This window comes from Drosophila innubila (genome assembly GCF_004354385.1).
Source record: "Drosophila innubila isolate TH190305 chromosome 3R unlocalized genomic scaffold, UK_Dinn_1.0 2_E_3R, whole genome shotgun sequence".
Lineage (NCBI taxonomy): Eukaryota > Metazoa > Arthropoda > Insecta > Diptera > Drosophilidae > Drosophila > Drosophila innubila.
Window position 1 is genome coordinate 25,771,526 of NW_022995380.1, and position 20,998 is coordinate 25,792,523.

The window sequence follows — 20,998 nt, forward strand, 5'->3', positions numbered from 1 at the left end:
AGCTAGTTCTGGCAATTTTCAGAGTTCGATTGTTAGAAAAATTTCAAAATTGCTATTAGCTGGAAATCTGGGAATTAAAATATATTTTCAGCTAAGTTTTGTTATGAAAATTTTTGGTTAAACTGAGCAAAACTGCCCACAATAACAAATTTAGATGCTTTCCAGCCAGAAACAGCTATTGTTTCCCCCATTACCGGGCAGCACTATTCACTGAACTAAATGACCTACAATCAGGGATTTAGTTCGTTCGTTCAGTTCAGGGTTTAGTTCAATAGAATCCGAACGATTTGATACAACTCTATTTCACTACGAAACGCCCGCAGTTCAGGTTAAAATTTCACTTCTGAAAACGCAAGCGGTGGGGGGCACTGCAAGGCAGCCTAGGACCATATAAACATGGACTTAAGCGATAACCAACTGGAGGACCAATCCTTTATATACAAGCACGAGCAGCTATTCATCGAGAGTTTTCCACTGTTCAAGGAGATACGAAGACTGGGCAAGCTTTGTGATGTCACTCTAAAGGTTGGTTGGTTGCCAATTACTCCCCTATCTCAATCTGAGCATTATCACTATCTATTGTCAGCAGTGTCTAAATATAAACAAATATGTTCTTGTATTGCATGTTGCAATCGCTGCTTACAGGTTGAAGATCAGACATTCTCGGCGCATCGCGTTGTGTTGGCTGCCACTGTACCATATTTCTATGCAATGTTTACGAACAATATGGCCGAAAGTCGGATCAAGGAGATAACTATGAAGGAGATTGAACCTAGTGCTTTGGAGAGTTTAATTAATTATGTGTACAGCGGCCAAGTGCGAATTGATAACCAGAATGTGCAGAGCCTTATGGTGGGTGCATCTTTTCTGCAACTCTCAAATGTACGCGATGCCTGTGCATCATTCCTGATCTCTCGATTCCATCCACATAACGTTCTGGGCATACGCACCTTTGCCGACTCCATGATCTGCCGCCAGCTGATCGATGCTGCCGATAAGTATATTGACCAAAACTTTGCCAAAGTATCCCAGTCTGAGGAGTTCTCTACGTTGGATTGTGAGCAACTCCTGGAGCTAATGCGTCGCGATGAGCTGAACGTACGCAACGAGGAAGTCATATTCGAGGCGTGCATGCGCTGGGTTAAATATGCCGAGGAAAAGCGCTCAGAGTTGTTTCCACAAGTGCTGGCCGCAGTGCGTCTACCGCTCCTGTCGCCCCAGTTTCTTGCCGATCGTGTAGCACGCGAGGAGCTAATACGTTCATCACACCAATGCCGGGATCTGCTCGATGAGGCCAAGGACTTTCATTTAATGCCAGAGCGCCGAGGTTTGCTCCAGAGCTTTCGCACCCGTCAACGTTGTGGCGAATTCTTCACAGGTCAAATTTATGCCGTCGGTGGACTCGCCAGTACGGGCGAGTCAGTCAGCACTGTAGAAATTTACGATCCGCTCACCAAGAAATGGAAAATGGGCGAACAAATGTCCATGATGCGGTAAGCTAAAATTAATTAATTTCAATGGAATATTCGATTAAATATTGATCTGAAATTCTTTTCAGTTCGCGAGTTGGTGTGGCCGTCTTAGATGGTAAGCTGTACGCATTCGGTGGTTTCAACGGCACTGAGCGTCTGTCCACGGTGGAAGTCTATGATCCTCGCAAGAACAAATGGTCTCAGGGCTGTGCCATGTTGTGCAAACGCAGCGCCGTTGGTGTAGCTGCTTTAGATGATTGCATTTATGTTTGCGGTGGATACGATGGCGTTACTTCGCTCAACACTGTTGAGGTCTACTATCCCAAGTCAAATACATGGAAAACGGTGCGTATAACCAGACAATGCCCTTCTTAATAATAGTTATTAAGAATGCCCTTTTATGCTTTCTTAGGTGGCACAAATGATGAAGTATCGTTCGGCAGGAGGAGTAACACAGCTAAATGGCTATGTTTATGCCTTGGGTGGCCACGATGGTTTGTCCATTTTTGACTCTGTTGAACGATATGATCAAAACGAGGATGTCTGGATTAAGATGTCGCCAATGCTGAATAGACGCTGTCGCTTGGGCGTGGCCACGCTCAATGGCAAGATCTATGTGTGTGGCGGCTACTGTGGCAATTCATTTCTGCGCTCCGTAGAATGTTACGACCCGCTGACTGACATCTGGAAACTGGTCACGCCCATGAATTGCAAAAGGTCGCGAGTTGCATTGGCTGCCAATATGGGAAAACTATGGGCTATTGGCGGGTATGATGGCGAATCAAATTTGTCCACCGTTGAAGTCTATGATCCGGAGACAGACAAATGGACTTTCATGCCGCCAATGTGTGCACATAGTGGCGGTGTCGGTGCCGGCGTTATACGTATTGATTAGCTTTCCTAGCCAAAAATGCTCTCCTAGTTATTCGTTTAGTAAATCAATGCAATTACATAATGTATGTGTTTGTGCATCTCAGCTTTAGTGGTCCTTTGGTCACAGCTCTATTTTTAAAATTGTTTGTATCGATCAGGATTGTTAAGTGTATATCATTCCACTTGTATATTTCTGTTAGTTAGTAATTTATTCCTAGCTTACAATACTCATTAAACTATAAACATATGAATCATATTTCTTTTAATCAATCTTATTCACACTAGTATATTTAATCCACTTTGTTCTCATGTTGCCGGTATTATTGCTGGGTGTAATCCAATTGTCCCAGATTCAAATACATACATGTCTCATTTTTCGCATATCGAATAAATCAATTGTTGTGTTCCATATGGGAGACAAATTCACTTTATTTGCTCAACAATGTATGGTTGGCAAACAACAGAAATGTGCAAACAAACACTTGCACTTTTTTTTCGATGTAAGAGAGTTACTCCATAAGTTTCGAGTCCAGCCGAAAAGTACATTTGTTTTCATATGTACATGACAAACTCAATTGACTAGAGAATTTAATTTCAACCATTTGTTAATCACTCTGCTTACGAAAGTTTATCTCATTATTTCATATTCTGTAGTCTTTTAAAAAAATTGTCAGAATAAACTTACTTTAGCTTTCTCTCTTTTACTAGAACATTAATTAATTTTACGATTATAATTTTAAGCAAGATATGACACTTGTTTTCAGATGAATTGATAATTATTTAAATATATTTATGTTTCTTCACCAAAGAAATTAAAACATTTAATTTAAACACAAATAAGATTGTTTTGTCATTTTAAATAATATTCAGTTTGAATGCCGAAATTGCACATATTTTACCTATGTTCAACTACAGCTGTAACTTATTGAGTAGCCCCTCGAGTATTTTGTACTTTTCACGGACTCCCTCCCTCAGCACTTTACTGTATTGTTGTAATAAAATTTTAAATTGAATTTCTGCCACCTACTGTTGCACTTGGACAGCTGCTGCCTTAAACGAACAACAGGTGGCGCCACCTCAAAATTTTTGTCCATTATTCTGCTTATCTCGTTCCACAAAGCCCCAATTGCAGAGACCATAATGTAATTAACAATACTCGAATAAATTCCATTTCTAGATAAATGACTCCTATCAATCCCAATCGTCAAAGTCCCACCTAATGATGGGCTATATTGAGGGATTTAATCATACTATTGTTATCAGTATTCCCGATATAAGTAAATGTATTATATTTACTTTGGCAAAGCCAGCGCGGCTTTTGCGGCAGCTCTATTTGATTTCAATAATCAAATCAGCCAATTATTGCTTGTCTATCGGCGAAAGCATTGCGCAATTTTATTTTAATTAAATGCTAATTATGTTTGTCATGGCCTGCGTAAATATTTGAATGGTTGCTGAAAAAGCTGTTGGAGTGAGGGACTGAATATTGTTAATTGGAACCGCGACTATAATGCAACACAATCTGTGTATTACAAGGCGTATCGGGCAATTTAAATGCAAATTGCAGCACAGCGCAATTGAGTTTTATGGCCGCGAAAATCGTCGACTTCGAAGGATGCATCCGGATGCCAGAAATGCGGATGAACGATAAGCGACCCAACGGAAGGGGCAACATCTCCGTTTCCTAGTTTAATTTTATCCCAAAAAGCGCAAACATTGTCTGAACAAGCCACAAAAGTAAATACAACATTTATAAGCAATAAGAGAATGCTCGAAACTAATATACCCTATATGAGTTTCGAAAATTCGGTGATAAGAAATGAAAAATCTTAATAGACGGAAAAACGACTACACAAACGAATATTTAAATATTATAATTTTTTCCGTTTTAATATTAATTTGATACAAAATCTATTTAGATTTTTAAATAAAATGAAGTATACAATTTTTAAACATGCTGGTCCTATTTGTCACCTATTAACCTCAAGCAGTAAATTTACACAAATTTAATAGGTTTGTTTTAATATTTTTCTTACAGTAATAACCACTTGCCTTTCGGCTATAAGGAAAGGATGTAAGGAAAAGGATAAGTGTAAGGATGTGGGCGGTTGTGTTTGCATACACTTGGCCTTTACAAGTGGCGCATGCTTTCTTGTATCTTGTATTTTGGTCTCTAGCTATACGGTCTAGGTCTTGGTGTTGCGGTACTCAAAGCTGGCCTCGACTCAAGTACAGTCCGAGGCTTAAATGCAGTGCCAGAGCGCCTAAAAGATGCACATTTAAGGTTGTTGTATATCTGCAAACGTCATTGCGTTTATGGCAAAAATAATTAAAAATACCACAAACACGAAACAGATAAACATTGTTTGCACTTTTCTGCAAAAATTAAAAGATTTATTTATCTAGCGAAAAAATGTAAATTAATAATGCTAAATGCAAATAAGCGAATATTTATGGATGTGTCTGAAAAACTTAAATGTTGAATATTTTTGGCATAAAGAGTTCACCACATAAAAAATTGTCAGTAGAGAATTAATTTAAAAACAATAACGTTACATGCCGCAATGAATATTATTTTCGTATATAGAGGGCAGACCCAAATTTTTTTCCTGTTTAATGTTTTATTCACATATGCAAACAGAATTTCCGTTCAATTCAATTGCGCGCCGCGACCTGAAAGTATGCAACGGTTATTCTTCTAGCCTCTTTTTTTGTGCAACAAAGTGGCGCCCACATGAAAACACGCCAACATCTATACAAACACACGCCTTGAGCCTCACACACACAAACACACACACACACTCACACACACAGAGACATGCATGGGACCCACGCAATACAATATAGTTACCAATACAGACACACTTAAAATTCTATTCGACCAATTGTTGATATGCACGAACACACGGACGAAGCTGGTGAGCGCCGAGCAACACACGAGCTGCCTCGGCTTTGTCGTTTCCTGTTCGTTGTGTGCGTGTGTGTTACGAAGCGTATCAGCAACGTGTAATTGTGCTTGTAGTTGTATTCTTCGCTGGCCGACTGTCGAGCATTTATAAAGTCCATTCCCGCTCTGATCTGTCGGTCAGTTGTTGCATATTTCTCGGCGTGTTCGTTTGGCGCGCGACATAAAAGTTAAACTTGCAAAAAATAAAAAACTAAGCAAAAGTACTCTTTGTGCAACAGAAATAATAGAAACATTGAATTAAAACCTTTTCATTTGTAAGTGCATTAATGTTCAGCTATATATTATTATAAAATAAATGGATTATTTCGTAAAATTAAAATATACTTAAAGTAGTTGAGTTTTTGTTCAAAAAATATTCAATATAATGAAGTCTATTTGGTTTATATTGTCTCTGAACTTCACTGATAGTATGGAAATCTATTTGTGATAATTTTTTTAAACTAAATGTTGTCAAAAACAATATGAAATATCTGTGCCAATTGAATTTTGAAAACATATTTTAATTAAAAAGTCTTGAGCTTCTTATTACTTAAACAAATATATGGGTACCTATTTTGTATGTCAAGGCTTTACAAACTTTTCAAATAGATGAAAAGCGAAACTTATATTTCATGTTTTAAAATACACTTTTTGAATACATTATTTTCAATCTTAAATTTTTGAAGCCTAAAAATTGCATCAGAATTTGGATTTAATTAAAGCTTCAGGACATTGAAAAACTGCTACTTTTTTTTGTAAAATAAAGATATTTTTATTGGTAAATGCTTAAGTTACGAATTTCAAGATTCTTTTTTCAAATTAAACTTGATTGGATAACTTTCCTAGGAATATTTCTGACATGCACGATTGCCTGTCCTCGGGTCTGTGTAGTGGTTGGCCAAAAAAAATAACAAATAACATAAAATGAGAATTTATTATTAAGTTTTCTAAATTCAAATTTTACAGTATAGACTTTTTACAACTTCGGAGAATATGACTTCTATTAATTTTTCTATTAAAATGCTTTAAGGCAACTTGAGAATTAAATGCTTAACACCTACGAACTTTTTATGTGATCTGATCAGAACACATATATTTATTAGGATCGAGAATAAATTGTATTTGGTTGAAAGATTAAAAATCTGTGAGACTTGAGGCGTTGGTCATAATTAAAAATGCATTGTGACCGTTTTATGTTACTACCAAACTGTTTGTAAAATTGTTTAATAGACTGCTGACATTTTAGCAGAGGCCGGCGGCAAAAGCTAATAAAAAGCCACATCAATGTAAAGATACAATTGTGGCAAGCATCGGCGGGCCGTTGGCATCAACTGAAAGTCACTGCGCATCAATACACGAATGTCCAACAGTTAGCGAGAGTGTCCAATGGACTATGAGGATTTGAGCGCGTCCTAATTAACCTGAACATAAAGAACAACAACAAATCTTGCTAAAGGACTCGTTACTGCAGCAAGATGGTCAAGTGGGGAGTCGTTTTTCTTTTGGAATGTTATATAAATTTAAAGTACACTCCAGATTCAAATTAAGTACTTTTCTGCTAGTTCAAAAATAGTTTTAAAATTACAATAACATAGAGAAAGAAAGTAAAATTCTAAATATGAACAGAATTTAATAGCTTAAAACTTTTTACTTTTAATATACAAACCCAAGAGAATATATGTGATCAGTCTTCCAACTGTCATAACTTGAAGAAAACTGACCCGATTTTCAATCGGAATGTGATTTTGATCATGATTCGGTCACTTAAATCATACTGCATTTAAGTATTTTGCATTTACAAAATTTCTTCATTTTTCGACTATCATAGCCATGGTTCCACGTTAATGGTAAGGGTCCCCCCTTTGATATTTTGAAAATTCAAAATTTTAAATCTCAAGTTTTCACTTTTAATCAACTCCTTACATCGTATTTAGTATAAAACAACTCTTTAAACTTGGTTCTGAGACCTTTCATTTTTTTGTAAAAAATCATGTGAAATTGAACAAAAATTTGGACTTGTAAAATGGCTAAATCCGCAGTCTGACCAACTTCAAACTGTCATAACTTGATGAAAACTGAACCGATTATCAAGCGGAATGTCATTTTGATCATTATTTGGCCTCTTAATTCGTTCTGCATTCAAATTTAATTAAAGTCTTAAAAAAAAATATTTTCCTCTAGATTCTACTAGATGTTGATATCGATTCTAAGGGTCCCCCCTTTGAAATTTTGAAAATTCAAAATTTTAAATCTCAAGTTTTCACTTTTAATCAACTCCTTATATCGGAATTAGTATAAAACGACACTTTAAACTTGATTCTGACGCCTTTCATTTTTTTTTTTAAAATTATGTCAAAATTAAGAAAAATTTTGACTCGGAAAGTTGCTAGGTCAGAGGCTCGAGCAACTTCGAACTGTCATAACTTAGGCAAAACTTGACCTTTTTCAATCGGAATGGCATTTTGAACATGGTTTGGCATCTTAATTTACTCTGCATTTAAATTTTATTAAATTCGTTAAAAAAATTGTATTTCATTGAATCTAGTTTTTACTTCGATGTCATAATAATTATAAAACGACACCGTATCATTTTAAAATGTTTCAAAATTGATTTGTTTTACTGGTACTGATACCGAAACCGAAAGAAGAAAACGGAAACAGAATCTTTTACCGAAATAGCTGCTTCGACCTTTATTGGCTTCGGTTTGATTCACTGATTTTAGTGTTTAATATAAAATTCAGTTTTTAATTCTCAAAGTTTCAATTACTTATATATAATGATTGAATAATGGATTTTTTGTACAAAGCAGATATCGCCTTGGGCTGCATTTAAGAAGTCCATCATAATATATTCATTTGACATCACTTAAAAGTCATAAGAGCACATACTAGTATGTACATATATATATGTATGTTGTATGTATGTACTTACATATTAAAACTTGGGCCCTAAAAGCAACGAGCCAAGACGCTAACTTTTACTGATTTCAGTTCATCAGCGTTTGCTTTGCTTTGTGGACTTCAATCATTTGGGATTAATTTGACAAGGCGGCGTGGCAGAAGCACAGAGGACACATGTGTGCCTCATTTGGTGGTTGTTTCTGTTGCAGTAATGAGTCTTTTAGCGGCAGGTTTACAAAAGGTTGAAGGTGCCAACACCATACTTTAATGCCTTACAATAAATGTTAATCCAGTCAACATTTTACATTTACATTTACATTTACATAATGAACGATGAATTTACTAACTGAACTTTAAGCTAATATTAAGATTGGGCGTTTAGAATGGGCTTATCGAGAAACTCCAGCTCCATGGATGTGGGTGCCATTTGGTATTCCACCACGACGACGCGGTTGTTGCCCACCTTTAGCACCGGGGCGGGTACATAGAGTGTAACTTGAGGTCCCACGAGTGGCCAGTATCGTCCCAGATTCTCACCATTTATGAAGACAATTCCCTTGCCCCATCCAGACATATCCAAATAAGTGTCAGCCAGCTGATCATCTTTGTCAATGGTCAGTGTACCATGGTAGATTGCTGGTCCAGAACGTAGCAATAATTGTGGCTTTCTGAGTTCCTGGAAGCCAACATGTGCCGACTCCGTCGAGTGGTCAATGAACCGCTCAATGTCGTCATAAGACTCCAGTGGATACTTGGTCATATTCCAGTTGCTTAACATCTGCTTATCCAATCGCACATCATTCGTTAATCCCTTGAAGTCATTCAATTGTCTGCCATAGTTCAAGCGTCCCTGATTCTCCACCAGAATTTGCAGACGTTTGCCCGAGCTGGCGCTCAATGGCAGCTCATAGATGGGTGTCTCCCTCGCAAGGATGCCCACAAATTCATTGTCCACATAGACATAGCCACGGTCGGCCAATCCAGGCACATATAGTACACTCGGATCGCGTTTGAAGTGCGCTGGCAGCCAGGTTTCATATAAGACCAGTCCGGAATACTGATCCAATGCCTCAAAGGTCTTGGGCTTGTTGGAGCGCACCATGCCGGTGGCCAGCTTCTGTCGTCCTTCGCTGGAGAACAGCGTGCAGCAGCTGGTCAGTCGAATGGTGCCATAGGCACGCTTGGGCACAGGATCTGGCACGGGTATATCTGGCATGGGCAAAAATCTGGCAATGATGCGGCGGAGAGCATAGTACTTGGGCGTGGGATCGCCAGCTTCGGTCATGGGTGCATCATAGTCGTAGCTGGTTATGTCGGCGATATAGTTGCCGGGACCATTGTCATTGGCGCCCGCCGTAAAGCCAAAGTTGGTGCCGCCATAAAACATATAGAAATTGACGCTGGCGCCACTATTCAACATGTCACTGCAGGATAGAATGAGAAATAAGAGAATTATGCATATAGTAAAATTTAATTTAAGTTTAAATCATTCACTTACATAAAAGTACCCGTTATAGACTCCGTGCTCACATTGGCCATGGGCTCGGTCCAGTGTGTCAACCAACCGGGATAGTACTCGGCATTCACCAGCGGACCCTTCGGCTCATAGCGTCTTAATTTGGCCCAAATGCTCTTCAAATCTCGTGTGGCTCCAAAGTCCATTGTGGCCAATACACCCTGTATTTTGCCGCAACGCAATACACTGGGTCCATCGTTTGTAAACAAGACAGCATTGTTCTTAACATAACTCTGGGTCTCATCGCGCAACCAGTTGCGATAGGTGAGATCACAGGCAAAGAATGAGCCATACTCGTTCTCCACCTGTACCATGATAATGGGTCCACCATTGCCATATAGATAGGGTGACATGCGAGTCATTAGCTGGTTATACCAGATGCGAATCTCACTCAGATAATCTGCAATTTAGTTGATTAAGTTGATGATATATAATATCAGGTATAGCACCTACTTGTATCAGCCGTGCGTAGTTGTATTCCTGGAAATTTATGAAGTAACCAGTAGGGAAAACCTCCCATATCTCGCTCGGCACATATATATGGTCCTGGACGCAGTATCACCAACAGATCCTCGTCCACAGCCAGCCGTATAAAACGCTCCAGATCCGCAATGCCGCTCCAAACGTAGACGCCATCCCGTGGATTGTGCAGTGACCATTCCACGTATCTTTAATATATTTAAGAACGTGATTATAACATTTAAAGGTCATTTAACAAAGTTTGACCTACGTTGTCACTGCATTAAGACCGGCAGCTCGCATTGTTCTCAGATGTCGCGACCAGGTGTCTGGATGTGCCCGAAAGTAATGAAACGAGCCAGATATAAAACGAAACGGTCGTCCATCCTTTAAGAATTGATCATTTTCATAGTCCACTACAAAAGTCCGATCGGCTTTGGCGATTCCCAGTATCGAAACTAATCCCAAAATTGCCACAAAACTGTGCTGCAATTTCATGATGCCCAGATTGCTTCTGAAGAAATAAAATTTAAATGAAATGAGTTAGAAAACAATTGAAGACTTTAAGACTAAAAGTGATTTTAATGGGATATGCATTAGAGCGGTTATCAAATTCGTAGCATGCGATGAATTTTAAGAAGAATTGCCCAAGAATCCATGGGTCTAAAATCAATATCGAGCTTCCACATTTTAAGGAGATGTTTACGTATATTTTATATGGGTAACTGTCAGTTTGCCAACAATATAAAAACTACTGCGTGCTTTTAGGCGCTTGTATTTATTTAATTATATTACAAATAAGCTATTACTGCCCTTCTACTTGTCCGATAAAAATAATTTTTTATTTCTAAATTCATCATAAATCGGGCTCTATCTGGGATTTTATTTTATTTTTTTTTTGGAGGTTAGTCTTACGTTACAAACAAGTACTCAAGTAAATAACAAGTATGTATAACTTTTCCATAAAAAGTGGAAGCTCGATATTGATTTTAGACCCATGTTTTCCTGGGAAATTCTACTTAGAATTCATCGTAAATTACGATTTTGACAACCGCTTGTTTCATTTTGTTTTCTCCACACAAATTAACCCACACTAATATGCATACAGCTAAAGAAACAAATGAGTTAATTAATAAAGAAAACAACAGCGAGATTTTCGTATAAAATTCTATGTCTAGCTATAGATTTTGTAAAATTTAAATTAATACAGACCTAAAACTATAATAATTTTCATTGTTCTTTAACCCCCATCATTACAAAAATTTATCCAGCTCTTCAACAATTTTTTAACGCAATGGAAAACTAGTTATATATTTCAAACTGGAATAATTACATTTTCGGATACTTAAATGCATAAGCCCAGAAATAAAATTCCAACAATTTACTTGGAATAATTCACGGGAATGTAAAGCTACTTCCGCCTATGCAAATTTAGCTTATCAGAATACCATTGTTAAGTTTACACTACTGATGAACACACAGAACAGGAATATCCATGTACACAGCCGGAAATAAAAGTCGGCCAGCTTCCTAAGTCCGAATATGAATAGATAATGTGTTCACAAGCTACCGCATATCTTTTATCTGAGATAAAATGGGTTGAAATGAAATGAGATGAGATGAGAAACCTCAATTCAAGTTCATGGTTCAATTAGTTAGTTGACAACGTGCTCGTCATGTGTCAACGATGTCTTTTTCCTGACTAACTGACTGACTGATTAACTGACTGACAGAGACAACTGTTTGTTTTTACTAAGAAAATCGGGTAATTTAATGCATCGTCTCGGTTTATAAGCCAATTACGTATTTATGCTGCTTTTGTTTGGCCAACAACTTTTGACCAAACGCAGTGACATTTTCATCAGCACTAATTTTATGCGCACTCATATTTCGAAATTATTTATTATTTATTTATTGCTCACTTTGAACATGAAACATCATAGGCCAGGCTTACGGCCAAACAGCTGTGTGCAACAATTCTAAAGAAATGCTGCCTCAGTCTACAGTCCGATTAACTTTTTGCAAGTTCCGACAGTTCTCGGATGAATTCTTATCGCAACATGAGTACTCACATAGGTATTCACAATTTGGCAGACGATTATATACGTGTGTTTTTCCCCTCGCCGATTGTCACTTAATTAATGCTCCACTGATATAAGCAACATATTATATCATATCATGTTCGCATGTGTTTTTCTTTGTTTCATCAAAATGATCTGGTTTCAATTGAATTCGAATAATCTCTAAGAGCAATTAATAAATAATCGCGTTACTTATCAATTTAATAATTAACTGTTTATTCAATTTGAAGATTAAACATGAGTAAGGTGAAAATGAGATCACTACTCATGAAAGTTATTGATAAGTTGCTTTAATTATAGCTAGAGTTTAATACTATATGGAAACAGATTAATTATAAAATAATTAAATTAATAAAACCAAGTGATAATAAAATTGGGCCTATGTCTTTAAATAGATGGTTTTAATAAGAAAGATGAGCTTAAAATTTCTTACACTGATATAAAATATATTAAACTCTTTGTTATTAATCAACAATAAACTGTCAATCTACTGATAAAAGATTGATTTACACATGTTTCCCCGATGTAGGAAATTTAATTTTTCTGTGTCAAATTTTTTATAACCGATCGGTTAAAAAAAAATAAATATTCAATCGATTGTTTGACAGGCCTTGAATATAATATAATTAATATAATTTTTTTGAAAGATATTTGTCAGATAAAACAAAATATTTTTTCATATAATATTATTTTTTGATCGGATCAGTTTTCGTTAATTCCGATTAAGATGTCCGTCAACACAAAAAGATTTGCATATAACAACTCAGTCTTACTGATAGCTGAGATTATATTTGTATATAACTGCTGGTTTTGTGCTTTCCCAAGTGTTTTTTACCGAAAACCTATTGATCCCATTTGAGCATCTGGTATTTTGATTAAACATTGTAAATCCCGCCACGCGATCCATCATCGTGGTTCGTACTTATGTATCTGTATAGGTTTAATATATGTACGAGTATTATGATGAGAAATCTGCTGAACTGTAAAAAAACTAATGCTATGCGTGCTCTTAATTGAGGGTGAATTAAATGATGTGTGAATTCCCGGCCCTGAACTTGAACGAATGCCGTAGACCTGCCCAAAATTAAGGCAATCACAAGTATATCAACTTATGTACTTAGTATGTAGCAAGAACAACAACAAATTCTCAGGCACATTTTTAATGTGATTCAGCGTCAGTCAATCGCACAACTTGAAGCATTTTAAGCATTTGACCCAATTCAATTATTTTGCATGCCTGAGCCCGAGCTCCAGGCCCAGTCCCCTGTAGAGTCCCCTGTAGAGTCCCCTGTTGAGGTCCCCCCGTCGAGAAAGTTGTTTCTTTTCTCTTGTTTCTGCATTTTCCTTTGCTGTTCGTTTTAATTTGTGTGCCATTTTTATTTGGCCGGGCTAAAGATCAGCTAAAATTCTATGAAATATCAGCAAAACGCCAAGCGCTATTTCCCAGCAAGAGGTCAAACTGGGTTCGCTTAAGAATTCTGTTAAGATAGCAGATTCTGCATATTGTTTGACAAAATTGCCATACTCACCTCGCAATTAACAAAGAACTCCAGAGTTTACGGTCTTTCAAATTAGTTCTTTAGTTAGGTTATTATTTATATATTTGTATTTTGAGGAAACGTTGGATTTCTTCGTTTAAACACTGTGCACATTTCACGTATTCCCTGCTGGAGTGAACCGTGTGTTCTGCTTCAAAGCTAAACTCGAACTGAACTGAACGATCGTCGGCTACAAGCGACGAGCTGCTGATAAGTGCAGTGAACACTCAAACACAAGACGGGAACGATTCTTGAATCATTTATGTGGACTATTCAGCTAGATGTACGATGAGTGAGTGAGTGCACTCGTGAGTGTGCGAATGCAGTGGGAACTACATCTGTAAATGCAGGAAACACAATTTTCATACTTGCTGTAAATTCGTTTTTTTTTGGGAAAACATTTGATTACTAAACGCCATATTTTAATCAAATAAATATAGAGCTTTTACTTCCTTATTTCATAATTCATAAACACTAAACGAGTGTGCTTGAATACGAGATATCCTGTTTTCAACATCAAAATAACCTAGTAAACACATACACATTCAAATAAAAATAAATAAAAACTCAGTTGTTATAAAGAGGCTTGCAAGCTAAAAGCACTAGATGGCGCCAGCATACATTTGTCGGTTGCATACTACAGAAAATTGTATTTTGAATAACTAATGTGTTTATATCATTTTATTGCTGTTTGGATTCAATGATTGTTTTTAAATTATTATAAAGAAGTAAATATAGTAATTGGCTTGAAATATTGATTCTTTGGTTCGTGGCTATATCATTTATATGTTGTCAAATTTTTTTTATCAAATTTAGAATCTGTGATTTTCTATAATTTATGCTTCAGCACTTAACTCACTTCTGTTAAAATATATTACTTTAAAATATATAAATAACTATTTTTACTGATTAATTAAATTGCTTAAGATATTCAGCAATGTACATATCGTTGTCTCGTCTAAGAAGCTAATCTAATCTCCAATTGTGTTAATTGCTTATAACTAAACTTCCTTATGTGTATGCTGTTAATGATAATAGAATTCATTATTCATAATCTTAGTAGTTGGCAAACATGTGTGGAGAAACCAATGTATAATTACGAGTACTAAACTTTGTCTTTCTTATACATATATATTTTTGCTTGCATATGATAATATCGTACATTTTGCATCCATTCGTGTTATTGTTAATGTAAACACATTTAGATTGGCCTTCAAGCCATAGGCAAAAGTGAACCCACTCTTCTACTTTCTTTCTAATATCAATACCAGACTTCTGAGACTTCTGATTGGTATGCTAATAAAATTTTGAAAATAGGCTACAGCTGCAGGGGAGGAAATAAAGAAATATGGACACGCTTCATATTCTATGCATTAACTGTTGCTCAAACACACGTTCTATTGTTTGTTGTGGGAGTCCCCCTATTTGTTTGGTGCCTCTGGAAATATGCAAAAAGGGTGATGACGAGATGAAAATGCAGCCGCGGGCGTTACTAAAACTGGATGTGGAAACAGGGACAGAGCAGTTGGCTAAAAAGTAAATTTTCTATGCTATGTTGTTTTATTATTAATTTCATACGTTTGTTATTGTTGTCGTCTTTTGTATTGTGGGTCACCAGCTGGGCTAATGGGCTTTTATTACCCATACAGATTCACATGCGTGGCCAAAATGTAAATCTTATTCGGCAGCTACTCACACAACTTTAATGCTCTCACACGTCCGCAGGCAGTTTAAAGTGTCCTTTGGGATGCACAAAGCAAACAGACTGAAACAACACACACACACAGATACAGATGTGCACAGACAATTAGACAGTCCACACACGCATCACACTCTCACAAGTTAACGGCTTAGCTTTAGGCCACCCATATATTATGAATACAAGCATACGTACACATTTAGGGACTGTTTAAGGACTGCTCCTATTTCTAAGCCATTGTTCGACTGTCGACTGTCGACTGTCACTTTCATGTGACGATGAGGCGACCGAAGAGGCGACAGTGGCTCAAAAACAGGAAGCTTCACACTTTGCTGCCTGCTAATTTTGTGCCTGAAACTTTGGTTTATTACAATGCGTTGGGATTGGTTGTCCGCCTGCCACGCCTTCCACGCCCTTTACGCCCTCTACGCCTGCCTGTAACTTTGACATTTTCCGTTGCGTTGCGTCCACACGATAGTGTTTGGTTTTTAAAAACTTTCAGAACAAGGCACTTAAGCTGAAAGCCAACAAAACCAGAACCAAAATAAGAGAAAAACAAACATATGTAAGTCAGAAACCTCCAGCCAGCTTAAAAAAAAGTGCAATCGCCCACAACCTGTTGATTGCCACAAATTGAACATCAATTTAATTCAAATGCATTTCTTTTTTTGCGTTCAATTCAATTTCCACTTGGCGTCTGCATTTCCTACTCTCCATTCTTCCCGGCAACTTTATCCCGTCGCCAGCGGCAATCAATTGAATTACATGTTTCCAGTTTCCTGTGCGCGCATCGTTAGTGCTATTATTCCCCTTAAAACTTAAATTTTTAATAAGGTATATGCAATAATAAATAACCTACAAATATTATTTATAGAAAATATTAAAGTCACTTTTGACATCATCTTGAAAAATGAGAAAGTCCGCGAAATGTGGCGATTAATTTGACAGAAAATATTTTTAAACCATGATAAAATAATGTAGTTTTCCACTTTAGGAATTATTTTGAAGTGTTACTTTCATTTTATTTATTTTACAAGTTTTATTAGTAATTTGTAACGCGACATCGCGAACGTGACAAGATTTAAACCTAGTTTTAGACAAGATTTTTTATCAAATTCTATTTAGAAAAACAAAAAAATTACTTTAAAACTAAGAAAAATATCTAAATTGAAGTGTTGTCTTTGCATTTTGTTAGCTTTTTGATGCTGAAAGACAGATTTAGTCAAATAATCGATAAAAAATGGAACTTAAATTCGTTTCCGGAAGAAAATTTGACAATATGTGAGTTTTTGATCAATTTCAAGATTTTCGTCACGGTGTAAGCTTTGGTACAATTTATACTAAACTTTTTTTTAGTAAGATAATAATTAACTTTTTCTGTTTCTCATAGGCGTTAACAATTTATGATTCTAGAATTTTGCTATTCAAATTATATGCCTTAAGTTATGGCTGGTTCATGAATAAAAAAAGAACCGTACATATTTCGGGCCCTGTAAGCATAAGAATGATTAGTTAAAAAACTAAATTTAAGATACTCAACGATTTTAATTTTTTGATAGGGTAGTTTGTAGTCGACTATTGATTGACATTTCGGATGCACATTTGATTCTGATGTTGTTGCTGTGGCGTTGACACCATTTGCCTAGCTGGCTGGATATGCATATGACTGTCTTATGGAGAGTGGCTCTCAGGCATTGCCAAAGCATTTGCAAGGCAATTCGACTTAACGAGGCGAAGGGTGTTGACAACTGCTAAGCATAATCAATGGCAAGAAGTTGCATTGCAGCAGCATCAACCCATTTTAGCTGCAAGGAATCGACGCTTGTTTGTGGTTGCAAATATTTGCTTATGCCACTATAAATTGTTGTTACAACCGTTGGATTTTTATTTCAGTTACAATCGAGCTGGTGCTGTGTGAAAACACCCATTATGAATGTTCTTCAACATGCACATAAATCCCTTAAAGAATTTCCTCTGCTCGGCTTAAAGCGCAAGCCACAATCAGGTCAAGAGGGCACCCTGTGACATTTCTTTTAACTGTGTTTAAGTCAAAGTGCACTTAAACAAATGTACATATATTAAGAGTGTTGAAATTTCATTCTGAATCTCATGTTTATTTTATTTGGCACCTTAAGTACTGACAATTGTTCTTGCATGTGACTTGTTTAATTTATTTGATTTTTATTTTGGAAAAAAAAATAATTATTGCCGAAACCCGGGATTGAACCGGGGACCTTTAGATCTTCAGTCTAACGCTCTCCCAACTGAGCTATTTCGGCAGTTGTGATGTTTAAGAAATCTTTTTTAAATATGTGAATTGATATGAGTAGATGTATAATGCAGTTTCCATATATATAATGCTCTGAATATAATAATAAAATAATTATTCATTTAATGCTGCTGATAAGAAAATGCTTTGGGTAGCAAACAACGTTCTCATAATTGCTAGTCCAAAAAATATGTATCTAATTTATATTTTTTTGATAGTTTTAAATATTTGCAATAATCTTATTATTTACAAATTATATTCATTTAATAGTTTGCAACCCATAGTACGCCATCTGTTGGTAATAAATTATATTGCCCGCCTAAAAGCACGCTACAGAAATCATCGGTCATGCAAAATAAGCAACTGTTATTCCTGCTGTTGTTGCTAACAGCGGCAGCAACTGTTAGCAGCGACGTTGACGTTGAAGCAATGGACGCAGACGGCAGCACGATTAACACGTCGACGCCTGGAGGGAAGCAGCTGTCGAGAAATCTGGTGAAACGTGCTCCTACCTCCAGCTTCATTGGCATGAGGGGCAAAAAGGAACAGGAGGGGACGTCAGATGCAAATTGGCTGGGCCCCGATCCATTAGACTACGGTGAAGATGATGTGGACAACTATTACAATGAGAACGGGAGGAGATTAAAGAAAGCACCTTTGGCTTTTGTCGGCATGCGCGGCAAGAAATTTTCGGTGGGCAACAGTCATCTGCGGGATTTAGTTCAACACATGGAGGAGAAACGATTGCGTGAGAATATTCTACAGGACTTCCTCGATCGCCTGGCAATTGATGGTGGCGATGTGGGAAAACGAGCGCCGACTGGTTTTACAGGGATGCGAGGCAAGCGTCCGGCCATGGGTGACAGCGATGCTCTCGGGGATGAGGAGGACGCCATGGAGCTGCTGGAAAAACGAGCTCCTGTGAACTCATTTGTAGGCATGCGAGGTAAAAAAGATGTCTCACATCAACACTACAAGCGGGCCGCTCTGTCCGAGGTAAGCAATGTGGATGAGTGAGTGACAGGTGTTGAATAAATAATAATGTTCTAAATACGAGTTAAGAAACTTTTTTAAGGAATAACAAAAAAAAAACGAAAAAAAAAAACAAAGAATCAAATTTTAGGGAAGAAAAAAATAGGAATCATAAATTAGGAATTTCATCTAAGAAAAATATTCAGAGTACATAAATTAGGAAAAATAAAAATCGGAAGTCAAAAATTAGAATAGCAATAATTATGAAAAACAAAATTCGAAAGACAAAAATTAGGAATTGAACTTAAAAAAGTAGCTTTGATTTTTTATTCGCAGGGTGATATTAAAATATTTTATTAATATATATATTAAAATTATTGAAATACACGCCGGAGAACGGCCCGAAAAAATCAAATGAAATATGAAAGGCCAGACAACTGTCTAACATCGCTATTAAAATCATACTTCGAACACAATAATGAAGAATTTATTGAATTTTATAAGAAGGTGGCACACAAAATTTATATGTAGACCATATTGATTTTAAAATAAATGGTTCGACAAAATGTTGTTTTTCTTTTCTAGTAGGAATATATTCAAAAGCCAAAATCTAAAAATATTTTTCAAATTTTTAACTGCAAATAACAGTATTCCTAATTTGGGTTTCCAAATTTGGGATTCCTCATTTTGTTTTCCTATTTTTTTCTTTAGAATTTTCGTATTCTGAGTAATATTTTTCGACATTCGTATAGTGAATAGCAATAAATTTATATTGTATCATCTGTCATGCACTCATCTTAAATTCTCAACTAATTGTAATTCCAAACATTTATGGAACTAACCGTGGCCAGATGTGGCACAAATATTTTAAAAAGGCATACGATGTGCGTGGCAAGAAGCAGAGATATACGGACTTTAACAATAAATTTGTGGCTGTGCGTGGCAAGAAGAGTGACCTGGGGGATGACATCGATATAGAACAGAATGCAGTACAGCCTTGGGACTATCTCATCGGGGAGAAGCGGGCGCCAAGCGGCTTTGTTGGCATGCGAGGCAAACGTCCAGGTGAGTGGAAAGTTGACCTTATAGTAGCTACTCCTCCATTCAATTTCTTCCATTGTAGCGCTTGTGGAGTAAACGGAACTGGTGGCAAAGATAGGCGAGCGTTTTCCTCATTTACATTTGACGAATGACAGTCGGAAGTTCCTTTAAAACTAGGCAAATATTTGTATAATGTTTAAATAATCACTGGGCTGGAGATTATTTAAATCGTAATATACAAAACACACATGTATACACATTATGCTTTTCTCTGTTAATGTAAACGAGACTTACGGCTATGTAAAGAACTAGTATAAATCTTATTAAAATCACGTATGGGGCCTAGCTTCATATGACACTTAAATTGAATTATTTGCATATCTATTTGTAAACAAATTAATCAAAATTACATCTAAATTAGTACATACTATGTACATAATATAGATTTCTCAGATACATACACATAAAAACGTATGAAAGATTAAGCAAAATGTTAATTTATTTGCAATTCATTTATTAAATTGAAACAAAACTATATACCATGGATAACAAATCGGAAATATACACACCTATATAGCACAAATGTCTATTTAATTATTGTAAATAAGAAAGAACAAAAAATAAAAAAAAAGAACGAAACATAAATATATTTAAAAATGAAATTTAATAAATAAATAAATATTATTTAACATTTTATTAAGAAGTAGGCGCAGAAGTTGATATTGTTCTCAAATCACGTGTTTTATTTGGGGAATTTCTGTTTTTCTTAATATTCTAGAATTAAAACAAATTTTTTAGCAAACGTCTTAAATAAGAGACAACAAAATTTAATTAGAGCATTAAATTTTTTAAAAGATATGAAGAACATTTGATAGAATTGACAACCTTGACTTAATTTTGTTTAGGCTATGTAAATGAAGTTGAAGACCCATAACGAAGATTGAAATTCATAGAATAGGTCATCAAAATACAACTAAAATGTATAGCACCAGTATCTGCACATTTGATGTATATAAATTTCCATAAATAGGAGGTACGTGCGGATGAATATGTGAATCGAGGTATTTAAGTACAATAAAATAGCTGAACAGAGGCTCGCATTTTAGCAGGCAAGAGATGCAGGTAGACGAATCCGATAATATGTACGTGTATCTGTACCTGTACCTACGAATGGTACTGTACCAAATGTTATTTCTGAGAATCACTCGTTAGTAATTAAAATTGCAGCTA

The 20,998-nt window shown here is 36.2% G+C and overlaps 3 protein-coding genes and 1 non-coding gene across 5 annotated transcripts; 2 read left to right on the forward strand and 2 right to left on the reverse strand.

The window, feature by feature from the left end:
* Positions 1-359: 359 nt before the first annotated feature.
* On the forward strand, positions 360-2,758 carry LOC117791810 (kelch-like protein 18). Its single transcript, XM_034631699.1, has 4 exons — positions 360-525; positions 646-1,493; positions 1,559-1,817; positions 1,885-2,758. Exons 1-4 carry the CDS (start codon positions 397-399, stop codon positions 2,365-2,367), a joined length of 1,719 nt encoding a protein of 572 aa, XP_034487590.1. The 5' UTR covers positions 360-396; the 3' UTR covers positions 2,368-2,758.
* A 2,673-nt stretch (positions 2,759-5,431) lies between these two features.
* LOC117792721 (tachykinins) lies at positions 5,432-20,137 on the forward strand. 2 transcript variants are annotated; one of them, XM_034632962.1, is made up of 4 exons: positions 5,432-5,567; positions 18,026-18,751; positions 19,579-19,792; positions 19,851-20,137. In XM_034632962.1, exons 2-4 carry the CDS (start codon positions 18,104-18,106, stop codon positions 19,862-19,864), a joined length of 876 nt encoding a protein of 291 aa, XP_034488853.1. In that variant the 5' UTR covers positions 5,432-5,567; positions 18,026-18,103; the 3' UTR covers positions 19,865-20,137. The 2 variants fall into 2 exon arrangements, with proteins under 2 accessions (XP_034488853.1, XP_034488854.1); XM_034632963.1 differs by having other exon boundaries at positions 19,603-19,792.
* On the reverse strand, positions 8,420-13,984 carry LOC117792720 (beta-galactosidase). The gene is made up of 5 exons (XM_034632961.1): positions 13,779-13,984; positions 10,440-10,682; positions 10,163-10,377; positions 9,692-10,109; positions 8,420-9,617 (listed from the first exon to the last, which is right to left on the reverse strand). The coding sequence occupies exons 2-5, from the start codon at positions 10,664-10,666 to the stop codon at positions 8,558-8,560; spliced, it is 1,920 nt and encodes a 639-aa protein (XP_034488852.1). The 5' UTR covers positions 10,667-10,682; positions 13,779-13,984; the 3' UTR covers positions 8,420-8,557.
* Positions 17,693-17,765, reverse strand: Trnaf-gaa. The gene has a single exon. It is a non-coding gene; the product is annotated as a tRNA-Phe (tRNA).
* Positions 20,138-20,998: the final 861 nt, after the last annotated feature.